The sequence below is a fragment of the Bufo bufo genome, chromosome 3, assembly GCF_905171765.1.
Source record: "Bufo bufo chromosome 3, aBufBuf1.1, whole genome shotgun sequence".
NCBI classification, from domain to species: domain Eukaryota; kingdom Metazoa; phylum Chordata; class Amphibia; order Anura; family Bufonidae; genus Bufo; species Bufo bufo.
In genome coordinates, this window is record NC_053391.1 from 615,042,115 (window position 1) to 615,063,982 (window position 21,868).

General features: G+C 43.1%; 1 protein-coding gene across 1 annotated transcript; it reads left to right on the plus strand.

Moving 5' to 3' along the window:
- The first annotated feature begins 3,012 nt into the window (after window positions 1–3,012).
- Window positions 3,013–18,842, plus strand: LOC120993974 (serine/threonine-protein kinase Nek5-like). The gene is made up of 5 exons (XM_040422434.1): window positions 3,013–3,150; window positions 5,714–5,810; window positions 15,854–15,951; window positions 18,614–18,697; window positions 18,789–18,842. The coding sequence occupies exons 1-5, from the start codon at window positions 3,034–3,036 to the stop codon at window positions 18,840–18,842; spliced, it is 450 nt and encodes a 149-aa protein (XP_040278368.1). The 5' UTR covers window positions 3,013–3,033.
- Window positions 18,843–21,868: the final 3,026 nt, after the last annotated feature.

Here is a 21,868-nt window from a genome sequence, read left to right on the forward strand (position 1 = left end):
TTTTGCGGATCCGATCCATCTATCAGTGGATCCGTAAAAATCATGCGGACATCTGAATGGAGCTTTACAGGGGGTTGATCAATGACAGGGGGGTAATCAATGACAGGGGGGTAATCAATGACAGGGGGGTGATCAGGGAGTCTATATGGGGTGATCAGGGGTGATTAGGGGTGATCAGGGGCTAATAAGGGGTTAATAAGTGACGGGGGGGGGTGTAGTGTAGTGTAGTGGTGCTTGGTGGGACTTTACTGAGCTACCTGTGTCCTCTGGTGGTCGATCCAAACAAATGGGACCACCAGAGGACACAGGTAGCAGGTATATTAGACGCTGTTATCAAAACAGCGTCTAATATACCTGTTAGGGGTTAAAAAAAACACATCTCCAGCCTGCCAGCGAACGATCGCCGCTGGCAGGCTGGAGATCAACTCTCTTACCTTCCGTTCCTGTGAGCGCGCGCGCCTGTGTGCGCGCGTTCACAGGAAATCTCGCGTCTCGCGAGAGGACGCGCCGGCGCGTCCAGGAGGAATGAATCAACCACCTCCAGGACGCGTCTGTGCGTACAGCGGTCCGGAGGTGGTTAAACTAAAATAAATAATAAAAAGTATACATATTAGGTATCACCGTGTCCGTAACAACCTTCTCTATAAAAATATCACATGATTTAACCCCTCAGGTAAACACCGTAAAAATAAAAAATAAAAACAATGTCAAAAAGCCATAAGAAATGTAATAGCAATTGTGTTAAATGTAAAAAATTAAATAAAAATTAAAGTATACATAATAGGTATCGCCACGTCCATAAAAACCTGCTCTATAAAAATACCACATGATCTAACCCCTCAGATGAACACCGTAAAAAAAAGAAAATTGTGTAAAAAAGCGCCTTTTTTGTCACCTTATATCACAAAAAGTGTAATAGCAAGCGATCAAAAAAATCATACGCACCCCAAAATTGTACCAATCAAACAGTCATCTCATCCCGCAAAAATGATACCCTACCTAAGAGAATCTCCCAAAAAATTAAAAAAAACTATGGCTTTCAGACTTTGGTGACACTAAAACATGATTTTTTTTTTTGTTTCAAAAATGATATTAGTGTATAAAACTAAAATAAATAATAAAAAGTATAAATATTAGGTATCACCGTGTCCGTAACAACCTTCTCTATAAAAATATCACATTATTTAACCCCTCAGGTGAACACCGTAAAAAAATATATAAAAACAGTGTCAAAAAGCCATAAAAAGTGTAATAGCAAGCGATCAAAAAGTCATATGCACCCCAAAATTGTACCAATCAAACCGTCATCTCATACAGAAACAATGAGACATAAGACATTCTCTCAAAAAATAAAAGAAAACTATGGCTTTCAGAATATGGAGACATAAAAAAATCCTTTTTGACTGTCATATTTGGTATTGTCGCGTCCGTAACAACCTGCTCTATAAAAATAGCTCATGATCTAACCTGTCAGATGAACGTTATAAATAACAAAAAATAAAAACAGTGGCAAAACAGCTATTTTTTTGTCACCTTGCCTCACAAAAAGTGTAATATAGAGCAACCAAAAATCATCTGTACCCTAAAATAGTACCAACAAAACTGCCAGCTTGTCCCGTAGTTTCCAAAATGGGGTCACTTTTTTTTTGTAGTTTCTGCTCTAGGGGTGCATCAGGGGGTCTTCAAATTTGACATAACAAGTTAAAATTATCCCATTGAAATCTGCCCTCCAAAAACCATATGGTGTTCCTTCTGCGCCCTGCCGTGTGGCCATACAGCAGTTTTTGACCACATATGGGGTGTTTCTGTAAACTACAGAATCAGGGCAATAAATATTGAGTTTTGTTTGGCTGTTAACCCTTGCTTTGTTAGCGGATAAAAATGATTAAAATGGAAAATCTGCCAAAAAAGTTAAATTCTGAAATTGCATATCCATTTTCAATTAATTCTTGTGGAACACCTAAAGGGTTAAAAAAGTTTGTAAAATCAGTTTTGAATACCTTGAGGTGTATACTTTCTAAAATAGGGTCACTTTTTTGGAGTTTCTACTCTAGGGGTGCATCAGGGGGTCTTCAAATGGGACATGGTGTCAAAAATCCAGTCCATCAAAATCTGCCTTCTAAAAACTGTATGGCGTTCCTTTCCTTCTGCGCCCTGCCGTGTGCCCGTACAGCTGTTTACGACTACATATGGGGGTGTTTCTGTAAACTACAGAATCAGGGCAATAAATATAGAGTTTTGTTTGGCTGCTAACCTTTGCTTTGTTAGCGGAAAAAAATGATTAAAATGAAAAATCTGCCAAAAAAGAGAAATTCTGAAATTTCATCTCCATTTTCCATTAATTCTTGTGGAACACCTAAAGGGTTAACAAAGTTTATAAAATCAGTTTTGAATACCTTGAGGGGTGTAGTTTGTAAAATTGGGTCATTTTTGGGTGGTTTCTATTATGTAAGCCTCACAAAGTGACTTCAGACCTGAACTGGTCCTTAAAAAGTGGGTTTTGGAAATTTTCTGAAAAATTTCAAGATTTGCTTCTAAACTTCTTAGCCTTCCGACGTCCCCAAAAAATAAAATGGCATTCACAAAATGATCCAAACAGGAAGTAGACATATGGGGAATGTAAAGTAATAACAATTTTAGGAGGTATCACTATCTGTTTTAAAAGCAGAGAAATTGAAATTTGGAAAGTTGCAAATTTTTCTAAATTTGGGGTAAATTTGGTATTTTTTTATAAATAAAAATAAAATATTTTGATTCAAATTTACCACTGTCATGAAGTACAATATGTGACGAGAAAACAATCTCAGAATAGCTTGGATAAGTAAAAATGTTTTAAAGTTATCACCCACCACATAAAGTGACATATGTCAGATTTGCAAAAATCAGTCTGGTCCTTAAGGTGAAAAACGGCCCGGTCCTTAAGAGGTTAAGAAACGTACAGCGCTGTGTAACCTAACAATGCTTTTTAATATGAAATATTTCTATAAAGTTTTCATTTTCCCTTTAATTAAAGGTCCAGTGTGACAGTAAAACATGAATAACTTTGAAATCATTCGGATGATCGGGGAAGGAGCATTTGGAAAGGCTTTTCTGGCTAAAGGAAAAAATGACAAAATCCCATGTGTAATCAAAGAAGTGAATCTCTCCAAGGTGAGCGGCATATTGTATTGTATATGTAGAAGGTCCCAGGCTACGTGAAAAATACAAAAGTAAATTGTCTTGTGGCAATGTCCTCATTTTCTACTGTGTTAGGCCTGGTTCACACAACACGTGTTGGTTTTGAAATCTGCACTGGAATTCCACTGCAAAGTACAGTACAAAGAGTTGCCAACTGTCCCGAATTTGCAGGGCCAATTTGAGCTGTCCCGGGACAAAAATGAGCAAGGCTAACTCTAACACCACCTGTAAGTTGGCATTTTTGGGCAGGGTTTTGGATGCCCCGATTTTTACGAACCAAAAGTTGGTAAAATCGGGGCAAGTATGCAGTACCAGGTATAAGAATGGGGTTATAATAAATATCATTCATTTACAGCATAAAAAATCCACATCTTTCTAGACATGCTGCAGATTTAAAAAGCCCTAGAAAAGGCAACCTTTGGCATTAGAGCTGCTGTAAAACTACAACTCCCAGCATGCACACTTACTTGGCTGTTCTTGTAACTCTCATAGAAGTGAAAGGAGGATTCTGGGAGTTGTAGTTTCACAGTAGATGTAGTGCCGGAGGTTGCTGATCCCTACGCTAGTTGGGGGTGTATTCACATGGGCTGGTAGTGTGGCACGTGGTCAAAAATCACATGGCAAAACCATACACATTTCACCGCAAATAGGCATGGTTTTGTGATGGGGTTTTCACTTTAAAGTGCGGTGGCTTTGGGCACAGAAAATGCACCTTATGGAACTGGTTATTTTGCAAATGTCTAATGTATACGGTGAGGCCTTTGGGGGTAAATTCACACTTGATAGATTTGTTGTAGCAATTTCTGCAACTGGCCCATTCATCTGAATGGGACTTAGAGAAACTCATGTGTTTTCTGCCATTCAAAAGAAAAGAGCCAGTTTTCTGTTGCATAAATTTCTACTGTAAACCGGCCACAAGTGAACATATCCCTAAAGGGGTTATTCCACAAATAAAAAAACAGCATAATACACATCGTTATTTTAGCTATATTAGTGCAATAAATGCTGCTCTCCAGTGTAGTTTTCAGGTTTTTTCTCTCTTTCTTAGGGCTCATTCACACGACCGTTTGTACGAGTCCACATTGTTCCGCAATTTTGTGGAACAGGTGCGGACCCATTCATTTCAACGAGGCTGCGAAAGATGCGGACAGCACACAGTGTGCTGTCCGCATCCGTGCTTCCGTTCCACGGCCCCGCAAAAAAGATTGTCCGCAATTGCATTTCTATCATAGTACTGGCCATGTGCGGTCCGCAAAATGCACAACGCACACGAGCCGGTATCTGTGTTTTGTGGATCCACAATTTGCGGACTGCAAAACACGTACTGCCAGCTGAATGAGCCCTTACTCACATTATCTGCAGGACTTTTCCCTTCCCTTTCTGTGGGTGGGCAGCAGCTCGTCACATGTGACCGCAAAGCACCTGCATCTCCCAGGAGTGCACTGCAGTCAGTTACCCCTACATAAAAAATACCGCCAACATGCAGCACCAGGAACCCAGTATTAACTAGCACTATGGTATGGAGATATATAGATACTGAATATATTTCTTAAAGTTTAGAAGTAGAGTTGAATTTTGTCACCTTCTTTACTATGATATCACTACATCAGCACTGGGAGAGGAAGAGGAGCAGGGATCTAACATTAGTCTACTACTGAATGGCAAAAGAAGGTGGACCAGAATGTCAGTCACATGAGAAACAGCAGTAGTGGGAAATGTAACGGACATGAAAAACCTAACAATTGCATAGCAGTATTTTCATGGGATAACCCCTTTAAAGGGAAGCTCCAGCTTCAGAGCCCTGATAGATCAGAAGGAAATTTGAAGTTGTTATTGGTAGCAGTTCCACCACCAGAATTTAGGTTTCCATTTATAGCAGCCTATATTCTGTTAGAAGATTACTAGCTGGTGTATGGAGGAATGCGGTCATTTTATCACGTTCACTACGTTACTGTTCAGTCTAAGGGTTATTTTCAGAAAAAGTTTCATTTTACATTTTGCTTAGGCTACTTTCACATATGCGTTTTTGCCTGATCTGGCAGGGACCAACAAAAACGCTTCCGTTTGTGATAATACAACCGGCTGCATCCGTTATGAACAGATCCGGTTGTATTATCTTTAGAATAGCCATGACGGATCCGTCACTAAACCCATTGTAAGTCAATGGGAGCTGGATCAGTTTTCTATTGTGTCCAAGAAAACAGATCCGGCACCATTGACTTGCATTGTGTGTCATCCGTTTTGGTCCGCATTCCATGCCGGACAGAAAAACGCTGCTTGCTGCGTTTTTTCTGTCCAGTATGGGAACGCAACCAAATGGAACGGAATGCATTCTGGTGCATTCTGTTCAGTTTTGTCTCCATTGACAATGAAAGGGGACAAAATGGAAGTGTTTTTCTCCGGTATTGAGATCCTATGACGGATCTCAATACCGGAAAAGAAAAACACAGATGTGAAAGTAGCCTTAGTTGAATATTAGCAATTTCAGAACAGATTATGTGAAAATGACTGACATCTGTTCTCTTGTCTTCTGCAGATGGCCAGGAAGGAGAAAGAGGCTTCCCACAAGGAGGTTACCCTCCTGGCTAAGATGAATCACCCAAATATTGTCAAATTTTTCGCATCAGTAGAAGGTTTGTTAATCATTTGCAAGGAGTCAATGAGCCAAGAACTCTACACAGATATAACCAGAACTGGCTTTCCTCCAAAAGCACTTTACATTTAGGAGGAATAAAGCTGCTCTGACGGCTTGATCTTTACTTTCCTAACAGCTCATAAACACTCATAACTTACATGAGTGTTTATGAGCTGTCAGGGAACTAAAAATAAGGGACAGGGGCGGACTGGGAACTTAAAGTGGCCCTGGAAAAAAAATCTAAAAGTGGTCCCATATTGTATGTAGGCAGCAACACCATAGTGCAGCACAAAATACCACTAGTACAGTGCAGAACAATATACTGCCACCCCTGCCACAGTATTCAACTGTATCATAGTCCTAAGGATCGTGATACAGTTGAATGCAGGAGGGCACTTACAGCCGCTGGCCAGGTGCATGAGTACCCGATGCTTCTAGCATTTAGGCTACTTACTTTCACACTAGCGTATTTGCTGGATCTGGCAGGGTCCAGCAAAAACGCTTCCGTTACTGACAATACAACCGTCTGCATCTGTTATGAACGGCTCCGGTTGTATTATCTGTAACATAGCCAAGACGGATCCGTCATGAACTCCAATGAAAGTCAATGGGGGACGGATCTGTTTTCTATTGTGTCAGAGTTAAACGGATCCGTACCCGTTGACCGTTTTTCAGTTTTTCCCAGGACGGAAAGCAAAATACAACATGTTGCGGTTTGCTCTCTGGTCTGGGAACGCAACTAAACGGGACGGAATGCATTTTGGAGCACTCCGTTCAGTTCAGTTTTGTCCCCGTTGACAATGAATGTGGACAAAACTGAAGCGTTTTTTTTCCGGTATTGAGCCCCTATGACGCAACTTAATACCGGAAAACTTTAATGCTATTGTGAAAGTAGCCTAATTAATGCTGAGAGCATCAAATCTTTATGTACCCGGACGGTGGCTGTGAGGAGGGCTCGGTCGGCCCCAGACAGAGCAGCTCTCTGAAGGGTTTCACTAAAGGAGAAGTGACAGACTGTAGATGCAGTGACAAAGAAAGCTGTAGAAGACAAACTGTTGAATTTTTAAAATAAATACCAACTGGAAAAATGTTTTTTAGCGCAAGATAAGTAGAATGCAGCAATAAACAAACTGTCCCCTAAAGCTGCCTATAGCCTTTAACTGTGCCCTTTAAAAACAATGATTGTGTGTAATATATGCTTTTTTTTATCTGCTCTCTGGCTAAATTAGGACTGTCCTTGTTGGGGAACCCCTCTCTACTTTGTTATGGTCCGTTGACCATATCAAAGGGAATTCAAATGAGAATTGGAGGACTATTTCAAAGCATTAGTGTTCCAGTGTTAGTACATATATATATATATATATATTATTTAAAGGGAACCTGCCACCATGAATTACAACCTAAACTAATGGCAGCATGTTATAGAGCAGGAGGAGCTGAGCAGATTGATACATGGTTTTATGGCAAAAGATTCAGCATAACTTGTAATGTATCTATTTAAATTCCTGCTCATTCTGGGCTTTGAAGTCAAGAAGACGGTCCTATCAGTGAATGACAGCTATCTCTGTAGTCCAGGGATGGTCCTATCAGTGAATGACAGCTATCTCTGGAGTCCAGGGATGGTCCTATCAGTGAATGACAGCTATCTCTGGAGTCCAGGGATGGTCCTATCAGTGAATGACAGCCATCTCTGGAGTCCAGGGACGGACCTATCAGTGAATGACAGCTATCTCTGGAGTCCAGGGACGGTCCTATCAGTGAATGACAGCTATCTCTGGAGTCCAGGGACGGTCCTATCAGTGACTGACAGCTATCTCTGGAGTCCAGGGATGGTCCTATCAGTGAATGACAGCCATCTCTGGAGTCCAGGGACGGACCTATCAGTGAATGACAGCTATCTCTGGAGTCCAGGGACGGTCCTATCAGTGACTGACAGCCATCTCTGGAGTCCAGGGACGGTCCTATCAGTGAATGACAGCTATCTCTGGAGTCCAGGGATGGTCCTATCAGTGAATGACAGCTATCTCTGGAGTCCAGGGACGGTCCTATCAGTGAATGACAGCTATCTCTGGAGTCCAGGGACGGTCCTATCAGTGAATGACAGCTATCTCTGGAGTCCAGGGACGGTCCTTTCAGTGACTGACAGCTATCTCTGGAGTCCAGGGATGGTCCTATCAGTGAATGACAGCTTTCCCTCTATGACTGTATACACAGATAGCTGTCAATCACTGATAGGACCGTCTCCTGGACTTGAAAGCTCAGAATGAGCAGGAATTTAAATGTATAAAATACAAGTTATACTGAATCTTCTCCCACAAATTTATATATCAATCTGCTATACACCATGATGTCTGCAGCTCAGACACAGTGTTCAGTGTGACAGGTTCCTTCTAGAGGAATCCAGTTCTATTATGCAATTATGTTAATATAATGGGACCGCGCTGCTCCTAATTCACACACAGAGCGTTTTTCCACGAATGCAGGTATTCACTTTATCTGGCCCAAGACAGACACCCTTCAGTTGGATCGTAGTGTACTTCTACGCAGATTGAAACTCAGCATATCTATGCTGGATCGTCGTAGGCTCCTCTGCAAGATGTCATAAACCGCACAATAGTGAGAGTACCTCCGGCACAGTTAAAAATTCTGCTTTATTATACTCACAGAAATAAAATGATTTTTTAGCATATCAATATAGCAATATCTTTCCGCACAGCCCGACCCGGGTTTCACATATAGCTTCATCAGGGGGCGAGAATCTACCACGCCTAGGGTAGGCGGTTATTTAACCCCCTTCCCCCCACATGGCACAGCTGATGATTATATTACCCATCCAATTGCACAAAGGAATTCTCCAAAATGCTCATATTCCAAATAAAACACATAAAACACAAAAAAAACACATTCCATTTATCTTTTAGAAATCCACATACAAAATATCGCAATTAAATACCGTATTTTTCGCCCCATAAGACGCACCTAAGTTTTTGAGGAGGAAAATAAGAAAAAAAATATTTTGAACAAAAAGGTGTGCTTTTGGTGGGTTTTGAACTAATGGTGGTCTGTGGATGACACTATTATGGGGGATCTGTTGAGGACACTGTTATGGGGGATCTGTGGGTGACACTGTTATGGGGGATCTGTGGGTGACACTGGATGGCTCTTATTGGGGTCTCTGGATGACACTCTTATGGGGATCTGTGGATGACACTGTTATGGGGGGCAGATCTGTGGATGACACATATATGTGTCATCCACAGATCCCCTCCATAACAGTGTCCCTGTAGTGTGAATGACCCCCAATACAGGGGGTGGGGGTCGCATCTCTTTTTATAATGACAGCGTGGCCTGTGCAGTTACTACGTCACGCGCCTGCGCAGCCCACTTTATGAATGAAGCAGGCGGCGTGGGCGCATGACATAGTGACTCACGCTGCCAGCGCCCGTCCCTCCCGGCCTGCCTCCTCCCTCCTCTCTGCTACCGAGCGCTTGTTGTAAGTAATACAGGCGCTGATTACTATTAACAATGCCACAATTATAGATAAGATTACGGTATATACAGTGAGAGGGGCCTGTGTAGTAGAATACAGTCACTGCACGGGCCCCGCTGTCATTATAAAACCAGATGCCGGTCCCCAGCCCCTCCTCCCTCTCAGCTCATACACCCACTGCGCGGCATAGCGGCGCGGCGTATCATTGACAGTTCGACAAAATGCAGCATTCGCCCCATAAGACGCACTGCTATTTCCCCCCCACTTTTGGGGGGGAAAAAGTGCGTCTTATAGGGTGAAAAATACGGTAGTTTTTTCATGCTGACTCTCCCCATTGGAAATTGTAACAAACACGGCTAGGTCAACCAATGACTGACTTCCAAGTGCTTCATTCATGAAGTCACACGTCCAGGTAGGTTCCCTCCCTCTGCTGGACAATTCATTACTCCACACTTTCACTGCTCCGGCGCACTACAATGCCAATATTCCAAATACATTCAAACTAAGCAGGGCTTGAGGTCGAATTCAATATTCATCCCTTTAGGTTGAAGGGTGCTTAGTTTATAAATCCATTCGATCTCTCTTCTATTTATTTGCATAACTGGGTCCCCACCCCGCCAATGGGGTTTGACCAGTTCCACTCCCACAAATTTCAAACCCCTAGGGTTCTTTTCATGATGCTCCTTAAAATGCTTAGAAACACTATGTGTAGTTAGACCTTTTTTGATGTTACGGATGTGCTCCCGTATTCTAACTTCCAGTTTCCTGAGGGTTCTTCCTACGTACTGGAGGCCACAAGGGCACTCCAGTACGTATATCACCCCCTCATTCTTTCAGGACAGACCCCCTTTCACTTTAAACTCTTGTCCACTTACTGTGGACTTTACTACCCCCCACATGCTGCGTTCTCTCTTTCAAGATTCTATTTTTGCAGCCTATACAAAAGCCGCACCAGGTGAATTTCTGCGTATAATTTTTTGGGGGGACAGTTGAAATTGCGCTGTGTACTAGACGTGTGTTCAGATTAGGAGCCTTTTTATATATGATTTCTGGCCTCCTAGGTATCCAGGATGGGGTCGTTCTTCAGTGTTGCCCAATTTCTTTTAAATCGCGTTTTTCAGGAACCCTGCATTGGCATTATATTGCGTCATGAACATGAAACGGAAATCCCTCTCCTTCTTATCTTTTTTTCCACAATCACCCTCTATTTTGCAAGCCTCCAAATTATTTCGGCACTCTTCCAACTCCTCCTCCTCATATCCTTTTTTCACGAACCTTTCTTTAATCACTTTGCTCTGCTTCCTATAGTCTTCTACTTTTGTACAGTTACGTTCTATTCTTTTAAAACTGCCCTTTTGGAATGTTATTTAACCATACATCATAATAGCAACTGGTCCTATCAATATATGCATTCACGTCTGTTTCTTTAAAGTAGGTTCTCGTAGTCAACTTTCCATTTTCCAAGGAAATACAGAGATTAAACCTCCACATTGCTTATATTACTGGTAAAGTGCAAATTCCAGTTGTTCTCATTCAAATTCTGGATGAGTGCTTCCAGCCCCCTTTTTTCTCCCACCCAGATAAAAAGGCAGTCGTCGATGATCTCCTCCATACCCGCCATTCACCTCCATAGGTTTTCTTTCCTAGTATCGGGATGATGTTCTCCTCCTCCCATGCCCCATAAAAATGTTTGCGAAACTGGTTGCGAATTTCTCACCCATCGCAGTTCCGGTGCATTGGACATAAAAATTCCCATCAAACAGAAATAGTTGTGGTCTAGACAGTACTCTACGCACCTCAAGATATATGTACCTTGTGGTCTGTCATTAGTGGGTCTTTCAACACCTGGTTCTCTATAGCTTTCACTCCTAAGGCCTTCGGTATCACGGTATACAATGATGTCACGTCGACTGTCGCCAGCCATACCTCCTCTCGATGCATATCTAGCTTTTTTAATCATATCTAATACACTACCCGTATCCTTCAAATATTAAGGAATTCGTGTGACATAGTTTTGTAGGTGAAAGTCTATGTACTCAGTGATCCTGCTTGTAAGGGAGTTGATCCCCGAAACTATGGGCCTGCCTGGGGATTTAAGGAGACACTTGTGTATTTTTGGTAGGTGGTATATCACCAGGGTTACTGGATATTTTACAGTTAGGTACTCAAATTCGTTCTTATTTAAGATGTCATCCCTAAGGCCATCTTTTAATAATACATCCAATGTCTTTTTATACTCTTTCGTGGGGGTCACTCTTTAATTTCCTATATGTAGTCTCCTCTGCCAACAATCTATGCATTTCCATCTCATACTTATCCTTATCCATTACAACTACCCCCCCCCCCCCCCCCTTTTATCTGCAGATTTTGATACAATCAAGGGGTTAGCTTCAGATCTTGCAAGGCTTTTTTTCTCCTTAAGCGAGAGGTTATTGTATATCTTTTTACTCTCTATCTAATCCAACTCATTCAGAAGTCCTCTCTTGAAGGCCTCTATGCACTCATTATTGGTATTTTTCGGGAAAAAACTTTGATTTTTCCTGAAGCTGGGTGTGTATTATCCCCTTTTCATTAGTTGCGTCATTTATGGACGCACCCAATGGTGTATTTACTGCATTTTTCAAGGGGGCGCTCTGATTGCTCATGCAATATTTCGCAATGTTCCGTTTTTTTTCACAAATCTATGTATATCAAGGAAAGTCTCTACACCATGATGTCTGCAGCTCAGACACAGGGTTCAGTGTGACAGGTTCCCTCTATAGGAATCCAGTATATTATGCAATTAACTGTAACTAGAAGAGAGATCAGACATGTTAGATTTGGAAAAACCTGAAATTCAGGTGTGACTGTAGTTATTCCACCACTTTACTCACATTGGTTCCTGGAAGCTATGATATAAGGATCTGTTTGGTGGGATTCTCACATTGTAGAGCTGCTCCAGGGTCTGCCTGTGCCATGGAGGGAGTACTGTGATCCCTTTTCCAAACAATGTAACAGGATTTGAAAAGAAAAGAAAACAAAAAAGTGTTCATTTGTAAATGCACATTAACATTGGGCTTCATGTCCCTCATTGCTTCTTGATCAGGCTTGGAGATCAGTACACAACACCTACCACTTTCTATCTCATGGGTATTGCACAATATGTGTTATTCATGCTGCTAAGTTATGTCTGCCCCGGTTCAGTGTGTCCTGTCCTGTAGGCCCCCGGTGAGCAGGTCATCCTGGGTGACCTATTTGTGATGTTCCTCTAAATGGTTTATAGGGACAGGACATGATGTCTTAGCTATCCGACTTGCATAAGAGAAAGCAGATGGCGCTGGCTACTGGTATCGGCTGAACTATTCTGTTCAGTGTTCATCTGCTACATGTGTACCCTCTATTACAGGTTACACTGTGCTCACGGGCTGCCATTAAAGGGCTTGGCCACTATCTATTCCTAGCTGCACATGTGCTGGGAAGGGCACATACATGCAGCTACTAATAGGCCTTATCAAAGGGGTTGTCATATATTTTGATATTAACAGAAGGACCTGGCTTCTATTTCATTTAATGTTTGTGTGTGTCGTTAAACGATATCGTCAGTATCCACTATAACAGTGACTTCTACAGTACCTCGACCCTTTAACAGTGACCTCCACAGCAGCCTTCCCCCTTAACAGTAACATCCACAGCGCCCTCCCCTATAACAGTGACCTCCACAGCGGCCGACCCTTTATTAGCGGACTTCCAAAGTACCCCGTCTCATTAACAGCGATTTCCACAGTAACCCGCCCCCTTAGCAATGTCCTCTAGAGAGCTCTGTTCCCTTAAAATGTGACCTCCACAACACCCCGCCCCCCTTAACAGTGACCTCTACAGCACCCCGCCCCTTACAACTGACCTCCACAGCACCCGCCCCCTTATCAGTGACCTCCAGAGCAACCTGCCCCTTTAACAGTGACCTCCACAGCAGCCGCCCCTTTATTAGTGACCTCCACAGTACCATATCTCCTTAACAGTAATCTCCACAACACCCCGTCCCCTAAACAGTGGCTTCTACAGCAATCTGCCCCTTAACACTGACCTCCATACCGCAACCGTCCCCTTAACTGTGCCCTCCACAGCAGCCTGCCCTAGGGTGGCCAGAGGTCCGGTTTTAGGCGGGACAGTCCAGCTTTCAGACTCCCTGTCCTCCGTCAGGGCCTGGACGGACACAGGAATGTTCTTTTGAACAGCTCACTCTGACGGCAGCACCGTGCTGTCTGAGCATGAGCTGTTGGGATAAAGTCACCCTCCCTCCCACCCCTACAGCTGAAAGGGACCTGGGGGCAGGGTTTTTAAGTTCATCTTTTGAGGGTGGCCTGAATGGCCACCCTACCTGCCCCTGAACTGTGGCCTCCTCAGCACTCCGCTCCTTTAACAGTGTCATTCACAGCTCCCTGCCCCTTTTAAAGCTGACCTACAGCAGTGAAGAAAAATGGCTGGGTTGTAATGGAAACCTGGTGTAAAACTGTGTGTATGTGGAGACTAAGGGCCTGCAAGATTCTATTGGCTGATAAAGGTCATGTGACCAGGCTTCTATTGGCTAATGCATTTTTTGGGAATATCTCACGCAGGGATGTCCTTTTGAACAGCTCACTCTCAGACAGCAGCACTGTGCTGTCTGAGCATGAGCTGTAGAGAGAAAGTCACCCTCCCTTCTACCCCTGCAGATGACAAAAGTTGATTTTTACCCTCATTTTTTCAATCCCTGTCGCCTGCGGAGTGGGAGGGGGCGTGGCTTAGTGGAACCTACAGCATTGAAGAAAAATGGCTGGGTTGTTATGAAAACCTGGAGTGAAACTGTGTGTATTTGGAGACTAAGGACCTGCGAGCTTCTATTAGCTGATAAGGGACATGTGACCGTGTGTATGGCAGTTGGGATATGAAGAGAAAGACCTGCAGGCTTCTATTGGCTAATGTAGGTCATGGGAATATCTCAGGAACAGTACGTCCTAGAGAGCTGAGATGCGGTCTAAAACCTTCCCGGACACCGGATGTACCTGTGTGCCAAATTTCGTGATTGTAAATGTGACAGTGTGGATTTATTTAGCAGACATACATACATATACACACACACACACACACTCAGCTTTATAAATTAGATAAATGGCCTATCCTCAGGAGAGGTGATCAGTATCTGACTGGTGGGGCTCTGTCTCAGAGGACCCACGCCGATAAGCTGTTTGAAGAGGCTGCGGTACTCTCATGAGCTTTGCGGCCTCTTCACAGCTTGCCAAGCACAGCGCCACACATAGTATAGCAGCTGTACTTGGTATTGCAGAGCAGGCTTATTAATTGAATTGGAATAAAGCTGCACTTAGGCCATGCGACCGATGTACATGAAGTCACTGGCCTCGGAGGAGGGCATGGCGCTTGGTGAGCTCTGTGGCCTCTTCAATCAGCTAATCAATGGGGTGCCAGGAGTCAGACCCCCACCGATCAGATATTGATGACCTATTCTGAAGAAATGCCATCAAAATCAAATCTTGCAAACCCCTTTAAAACCAGTCCAAAAATGGCTGTTGATGGAGGCTCCTGTCCACCCTCCCTCCCAAAGGTGCGCAACCCCTTTAAAGAGGACCTGTCAGATTAGGAAGTAGTGACGCTAATTCTTGCCACGGTTTTAGCAAATCAGACTGGGGACTGAAACCTCTGGGGGCTCTGGGGGCTATTCCCTCTATAACTGGGACTACTATGTTAGCCCCAGTCACAGGAGTAATTAGCAATAAAAAAGTAATGTTATTATACCTCCAAAATGTATTTTATGATCTTATGGGGAAGGAAGGGGGTTGGGGGAATGGTTGCAGCTAGAAATGAGCGAATCGACTTCGGATAAAACATAAAAAAACATTTCCCGAACTCTGCTTTGGTTTCAAGGTACCACTTGGAACCGAACCCGAGTTCGGGAAATGTTTTTTTACAGTACAAATTAATTTATGAATTTATTAACCGAAGTCTCGCGAGACTTCGCGAAGCAATAACTTTGGCTCATCGGAACCACTACATTCTAATACTGTACAGAGCTCCTGCTTCGTACAAATGGAACAAAGTTTTATGCAAATCGACTTTGGATGTTTCATTCGAAGTTGATTCGCTCATCCCTAGTTGCAGCCAACAAGGTAAAATAAATAAATAAATAAATAAATACAAAATGCCTGCCACCATTGCTCTACACTGCAGCTTCCAGCCCCATCCTGGCAACCATAAACTACAGAATATATCCTCTATATCAAAATGACCATAACGGAAAGGGGACATCATTTTTAAAAGTTTTGTACTTGTGCTTTGTGCTAGTAATAGAATATATAAATATAATACATATAAACAAAAAAAGTTAAAGAAGAGCCCATGTTAGGAAGGCCCATATACTGTATAACCAAAAGGAAAAAAGCGAAGTGCTAAAATAAATAAATAAAGGAAAATGTGGGTCAAGACTGGCCTGGTCCTAGACGGATTAACATATATCGACTGGTTCCTTATCTGTGCTGTAATTCTCTGTTGCGTAACCCTACATGTAATTTTAATTTCAGAGAATAATAATCTGTACATTGTGATGGAGTACTGTGATGGAGGAGACCTGATGAAGAGGATTGACCAGCAGAGGGGTGTTCTGTTTAATGAAGACCAGGTAGACAATCGGCACACATTCATTGGGGGTCATTTACTAACGACACTGCCTGTGTAACAATATTTTGTCGTGGCCATTTTTATACCATCCCCAGCAAATTCACTAACATTTATGCCTTTTACTCATAAATGATGTCGGACATCTACTCCAGTTGGGGGCTGGAGTAGATTTCACTCCAGGTGCACAGACCAGTGGAGGTTGCACCTCACTATAAATTTGGCGCAGGGTTAATAAAAGACTGTCATTTAATAATGACCCCCAGTGTGTTTCAGATAATGACCCCCAATCATTGTAGATGGTATTTGGTAAGATACAACTGCTCGTTTGTGGTTGAGCCAGAGGCACCGCCTGGTTTACTGCTAATTATTGCCCTACACCATTAGGCCAGGATGCGTTCAGTGAAACTCAGACCATTTTGCAAGCAAGTTCAGTCAGTTTTGTCTGCGATTGGGTTCAGTTTTTTTCCGCACGGGTGCAATGCGTTTTGATGCGTTTTTCACGTGCGTGATAAAAGACTGAAGGTTTACAAACAACATCTTCTAGCAACCATCAGTGAAAAACGCATTTCCAGACTGCATCTGGATTATATCCGGATACAATGCGTTTTTCACTGAAGCCCCATTCACTGCTATGGGGCCAGGGCTGCGTCAAAAATGCAGAATATAGAACATGCTGCAAAACTGATGCGTGAAAAAGATGTGCACAGATCCATTGAAATGAATGGGTCAGGATTCAGTGCGGGTGCTATGCGTTCACGTCACGCATTGCGCCCGCGCGGAAAACTCGCTCTTGTGAAGGGGGCCTTACTTGGTCCTTGAAACAATGGCAAGTGGAAGTGCAGCCCAGCAATTAGCAGTAATAAGCTTATGTTATCCACAGCTTGCCTGGACATATAGAAGCAGCCATATGATAAAAGATCTACTGTTCACTAAGGCCCCTTTCACACAAGCTAGTTTTCCGCGCAGGTGCAATGCAGGACGTTAACGCATAGCACCCGCACTGAATCCTGACCCATGCATTTCAATGGGTCTGTGTACATGGGTCCGGAAGCAAGTGCGGATGCGATGCGTTTCTCACTGATGGTTGCTAGAGATGTTGTTTGTAAATCTTCGTTTTTTTTATCACGCGCATTGCACCCGTGTGGAAAAAAAACTGAACGCAATCGCAGACAAAACTGACTGAACTTGCTTGCAAAATGGTGCGATTTTCACTGAACGCATCCGGACCTAATCGGTCACGCTCTGTAAAGAGGCCTAAGGCCCTTTCAGACGGGCGTCGCGGAAGAGGTCCAGATGCGTTGCGGGTGTCTTGCGGGAAACCCACGCGAGTGTGCACGCAATTTCAGACAGTTTTGTCTGCGAAGCGTTTTAATGTGTTTTGCACACTCGTGATAAACAACTGAATGTGGACCCAGACCTGAACCCGGACTTCTTCACTGAAGTTCGGGTTTGGGTTCAGTGTTCTGTAGATTTTATTTTCTATTATAACATGGTTATAAGGGAAAATAATAGCATTCTTAATACAGAATACTTACTAAAATGTCCATTAAGGGTTAAAAAATAAAAAAACATAAACTCACCTCATCCACTTGATCGTGCAGCCGTTATCGTCTTCTTTCTTCTGACAGGAACTACAAAAGGACCTGCGCTGACATCATCGTGCTCACCACGTGGTGAGCGCAGTGAAGTCATCGAAGGTCCTTTTGCAGGTCCTGCAGGAAGAAGAAAGAAGAAGATGCCAGCTACGCGATCAAGTGGATGAGGTGAGTTTATTTTTTTTAATTTTTTTTAACCCTTAATGGACATTTTAGTAAGTATTCTGTATTAAGAATGCTATTATTTTCCTTTATAACCATGTTAGAAGGGAAAATATTAAAATCAACAGAACACTGAACCCAACTGGGAACATTCAGTTTATCACGCGCATGCAAAACACATTAAAACGCTTTGCACTCACGTGGAAAAACTGAACAAAACGCAATCGCAGACAAAACTGACTGAAATTGTGTGCCTACTCGCACGGGTTTGCCGCAATGCACCCGCAATTCATCTGGACAAAATCCGTGCCCGTGTGAAAGAGGCCTAAGTGTTGGTGACATCCGCACCCTGCATGGCCAAATGGCTTGTCGTTAGGCACTTGCCAAGTTTCAGTATGCCATGCTCTCGTATGACATGTTTAGTGACACACACACAGCAGATTTTCATATTGATAGTCCATGACTGCACAAATACTGCAGTTTAACCCCAAACCGTGCAGCTCCTCCTGAGTCATACAGTAAATATAATGCAACGCCGGACCTATGGTATAGCTGTGAAATACTGTATCACAAGTGATCTTTCCAAAAAATCTCATCTGTTTATTCAAGCCTTTACTAACCTGAACTCCTAAATACTCATTATAGCTAAACTCTTATCACACTGATAAGAATATGGCTTAAACAAGTGTTTATAAGGTCAGGAGACCAGAGATAAAGCTTCACATGAGCCGTCAGCTGACGGGATTGAGAAGTGATATTCTGCAGACTGATTTTTAACTCCTGTATCCCAAAAATGGCTGAAAATTCTTAATGAAGACCAATTGCAAAATGAGTGAAATGCCGTCAAAAGGTAACATGTATAAATGTATATTGTTCATATGTATATACTTAACTTCTGTCTTACAGATCCTTAACTGGTTTGTGCAGATTTCTCTGGGTCTGAAACACATCCATGACCGCAAAGTCCTCCATCGTGACATTAAAGCACAGGTATAAGCCATATGATTATACAGTAGCGGTAAGTGTGAGCGCTTATCTTCCTGATGCAGCCATTTCTTGCTCGTTTCACTCTACCTTGCAGAACATCTTTCTGGCTAATAATGGAACATTGCCAAGCTGGGAGACTTTGGTATAGCAAGGATGATGAACAAGTAAGTGGATCATGTAGGCTCCTTGTACAGTTTATCAGTATCCTAAATATCCTAAATGAGAACCCATCAGTTCTCTAGTATATAATCATATTCCTTATCAAATAACAATTGTGGAGCATCATTTCCTCTGCCCTTTGACAAAGACAATGGTAACGCCCATTTAAAAAAAAAAAAAGAAGAATTTAATGAATTAATTTATAATGTTTCAGGAGAAAAAAAAGTACTCCAGCACAGTCCAGAATTATGGCAAAATGCTCCAGAATTGTTAAATTATGGGGGATACAGTTATTTGCTAAAAGACACATCAAGAGAACTGACAGGTCCTCTTCAGCCAGTACGTCCACCTGTGAAACCAACTGTATTTTGCCTGAAGACATCGGAAAAAAACAAAAAACAAAAATCTAAAGAACGTTCCCACCGTTTTGTGTATACAGCTCCCATGCTGACCTTCATAGTTACTCTAGGAAAGCATCACAGCACTCCAGATGTTATGAATAATCTCCCATGGCAATGTTACAACCCTGTTTTGGGTGTTTCTTAAAGGGGTAACTTGTCTCCCTTCAGTAAGTGGCATTTATCATGTAGAGAAAGTTAATACAAGCCACTTACTAATGTATTGTTATCCATATTGTCTCCTTTGCTGGCTGGATTCATTTTTCTAGCAGATTATGGACTGCTCGTTTCCATGGTTACAGACCACCCTGCAATCCATCAGCGGTGGTCGCGCTTGCACACTACAGGAAAAAGTGCCGGCCTCTCTGGTGGTTGGGACCATGGGAGCGCACATAGGCAGGTGCTTTTTCCTATAGTGTACAAGCACGACCACCACTGATGGATTGCAGGGTGGTCTGTAACCATGGAAACGAGCATTGTATAACGTGATGGAAAAATAAATCCAGCCAGCAAAGGAGGCAATATGGATAACAATACATTAGTAAGTGGCTTGTATTAACTTTCTCTACATGATAAATGCCACTTACTGAAGTGAGACAACTTTAAAAGGGTTGTCCCTTGAGTAATGTAAAAAATGAAAATCAGACATCATATACGGTAGTACATGACATTCGTTTTCTACAGGCCTCCTACCCAGTTAAGCCAATACTCTGCTCTGTATTGATGAGGGACAATCACCCCGAAACAGCTGTCTGCAGAGATGAGGTGCTGGCTTATTTAATATCCAAGTCATGTCTCAAGGCTTATTTTAAGAGCTGAACATTGACTTATAGGATAGCTGCTTACATCTGGTGGCATTAGAGGCAGAGCTTGTTAAGAGCTCATTTGCATCCCTTCCCTCCCGAATTCCAGAGGAGCATGTATGGCCTATAAGTCTCCTCACACTGATTAAGGTGCTCCCTCCCTAAGGAGAGTTAGTTCCCCCCTTATTCGTTTTCTAACAAATGCAGAACCAGCCCTGCACCTCACATGGATCCAGAGATCTGCTCATTCATTGCTGCACTGGCTCTGCTAGATGAATTTCCAGCTGGCAGCTCTGAGGCCCGGGCATGCACTTTCTTAGGAGGCGTGCCCTTTCTGTTGCAGCTGGTGTCAGTTGAAGGATGGAACTGAACATGTATGTCAACCTCAGTGAGCTGGACTACTAGATTTTTGTACTTACCGTAAAATCAGTTTCTCTTCCGTTCATTGGGGGACACAGACCTTACCATGGTTTAGCTGTTGCCGCTAGGAGGCGGACACTAAGCGCACAGTCTAAGCTCCTCCCCCTCATCTATACCTTCCTACAGGGACTAAGCTAAATCAGTTAGTGCAAAAGCAGTAGGAGAAGCAAGACAAAAAGAAAATCATACTATGTACAAACCCAGAACCACACAGGCCGAAAAGGCCCCTAAACAAAGAAATGGGTGGAGCTGTGTCCCCCAATGAACAGAAGAGAAACAGATTTTACGGTAAGTACAAAATCTAGTTTTCTCATCCATATCATTGGGGGACAAACACTTGACCATGGGACGTTACTGAGCAGTACCCAAGGGTGGGCATAACAAGCAACCCTACCGTCAATCAGAGAACCGCCGTCTGCAAAACTCTACGCCCCAGAGATGCGTCAGTGGAATCAAAGGTGTCTTCTGCCCCCGGGCTTTAGCCGGGTCACCACCTTCGGTGTGCAGCCCTTGGGAGGGACGCTACACCGGAACAGAGGGGACTGCGGTGGACGGCTGTGGTGAAAACAGAGGTTTTGACTGGAATTTTGGTCCTCCTTTGGTTCTGGAGAACGGGAAGGAGCAGGGGGTTTGGGAGACCCCTGGTTTCCCGCCTCCTGGGTGGGAGTGCAGGCAGTTTTAAGGACTGCCTGAAACTCCCGCTAGAAAAAAAGGAAAAACAAAAACCAGCAGATCTGCAACGCAGGGAGGTCTGCCTCTACAGACACTAAGCTAAACAGTTTTAGCCATAGAAGTGAGAGGAGGATTCTGGGAGTCGCAGTTTCAGAACAGCTGGAGTGCCGGAGGTTGCTGATCCCTGCCCTATCCTGTGGGTAGGGGATAAGTTGTTGTCATGGGATGACCCGTTTCAGGGCTCATTCACATCACTGTTTGGTTTTTGCCATTCTTCTGATCTGTCATTAAAAAAAAAAACTATGGATCCATTATTTTTAGCGTCAGTTGTGCTCAGTTAGCATTAGTTTGCACTAAAAATAACTGATCCGTCTTTTTGAGCACCAGTTATTATCAGCTTGCATCCGTTCTGTCAGACATCAGTTATTTTAGACGGGAGAAAAAGTCAGATCTCTGACAGAATTTACAAAAAACGGATGCTCAAAATAATGGATCCATTTAAAAAAGTTTATGTTTCTCTGACGGATCAGAAGAACGGAAAACAAAACGGTGATGTGAATGCGCCCTCAGTTTGTTTTCACACAATGCGGGCCGGACTCCTTATCTCTACAGATGGAAGTTCATATGCTAGGGCTGTGATCGCTACCCTCCGGCACTCCAGCTGTGGTAAAACTACGACTCCCAGAATCCTCCTTATACCTTCTATGGAAGTTACAATAACA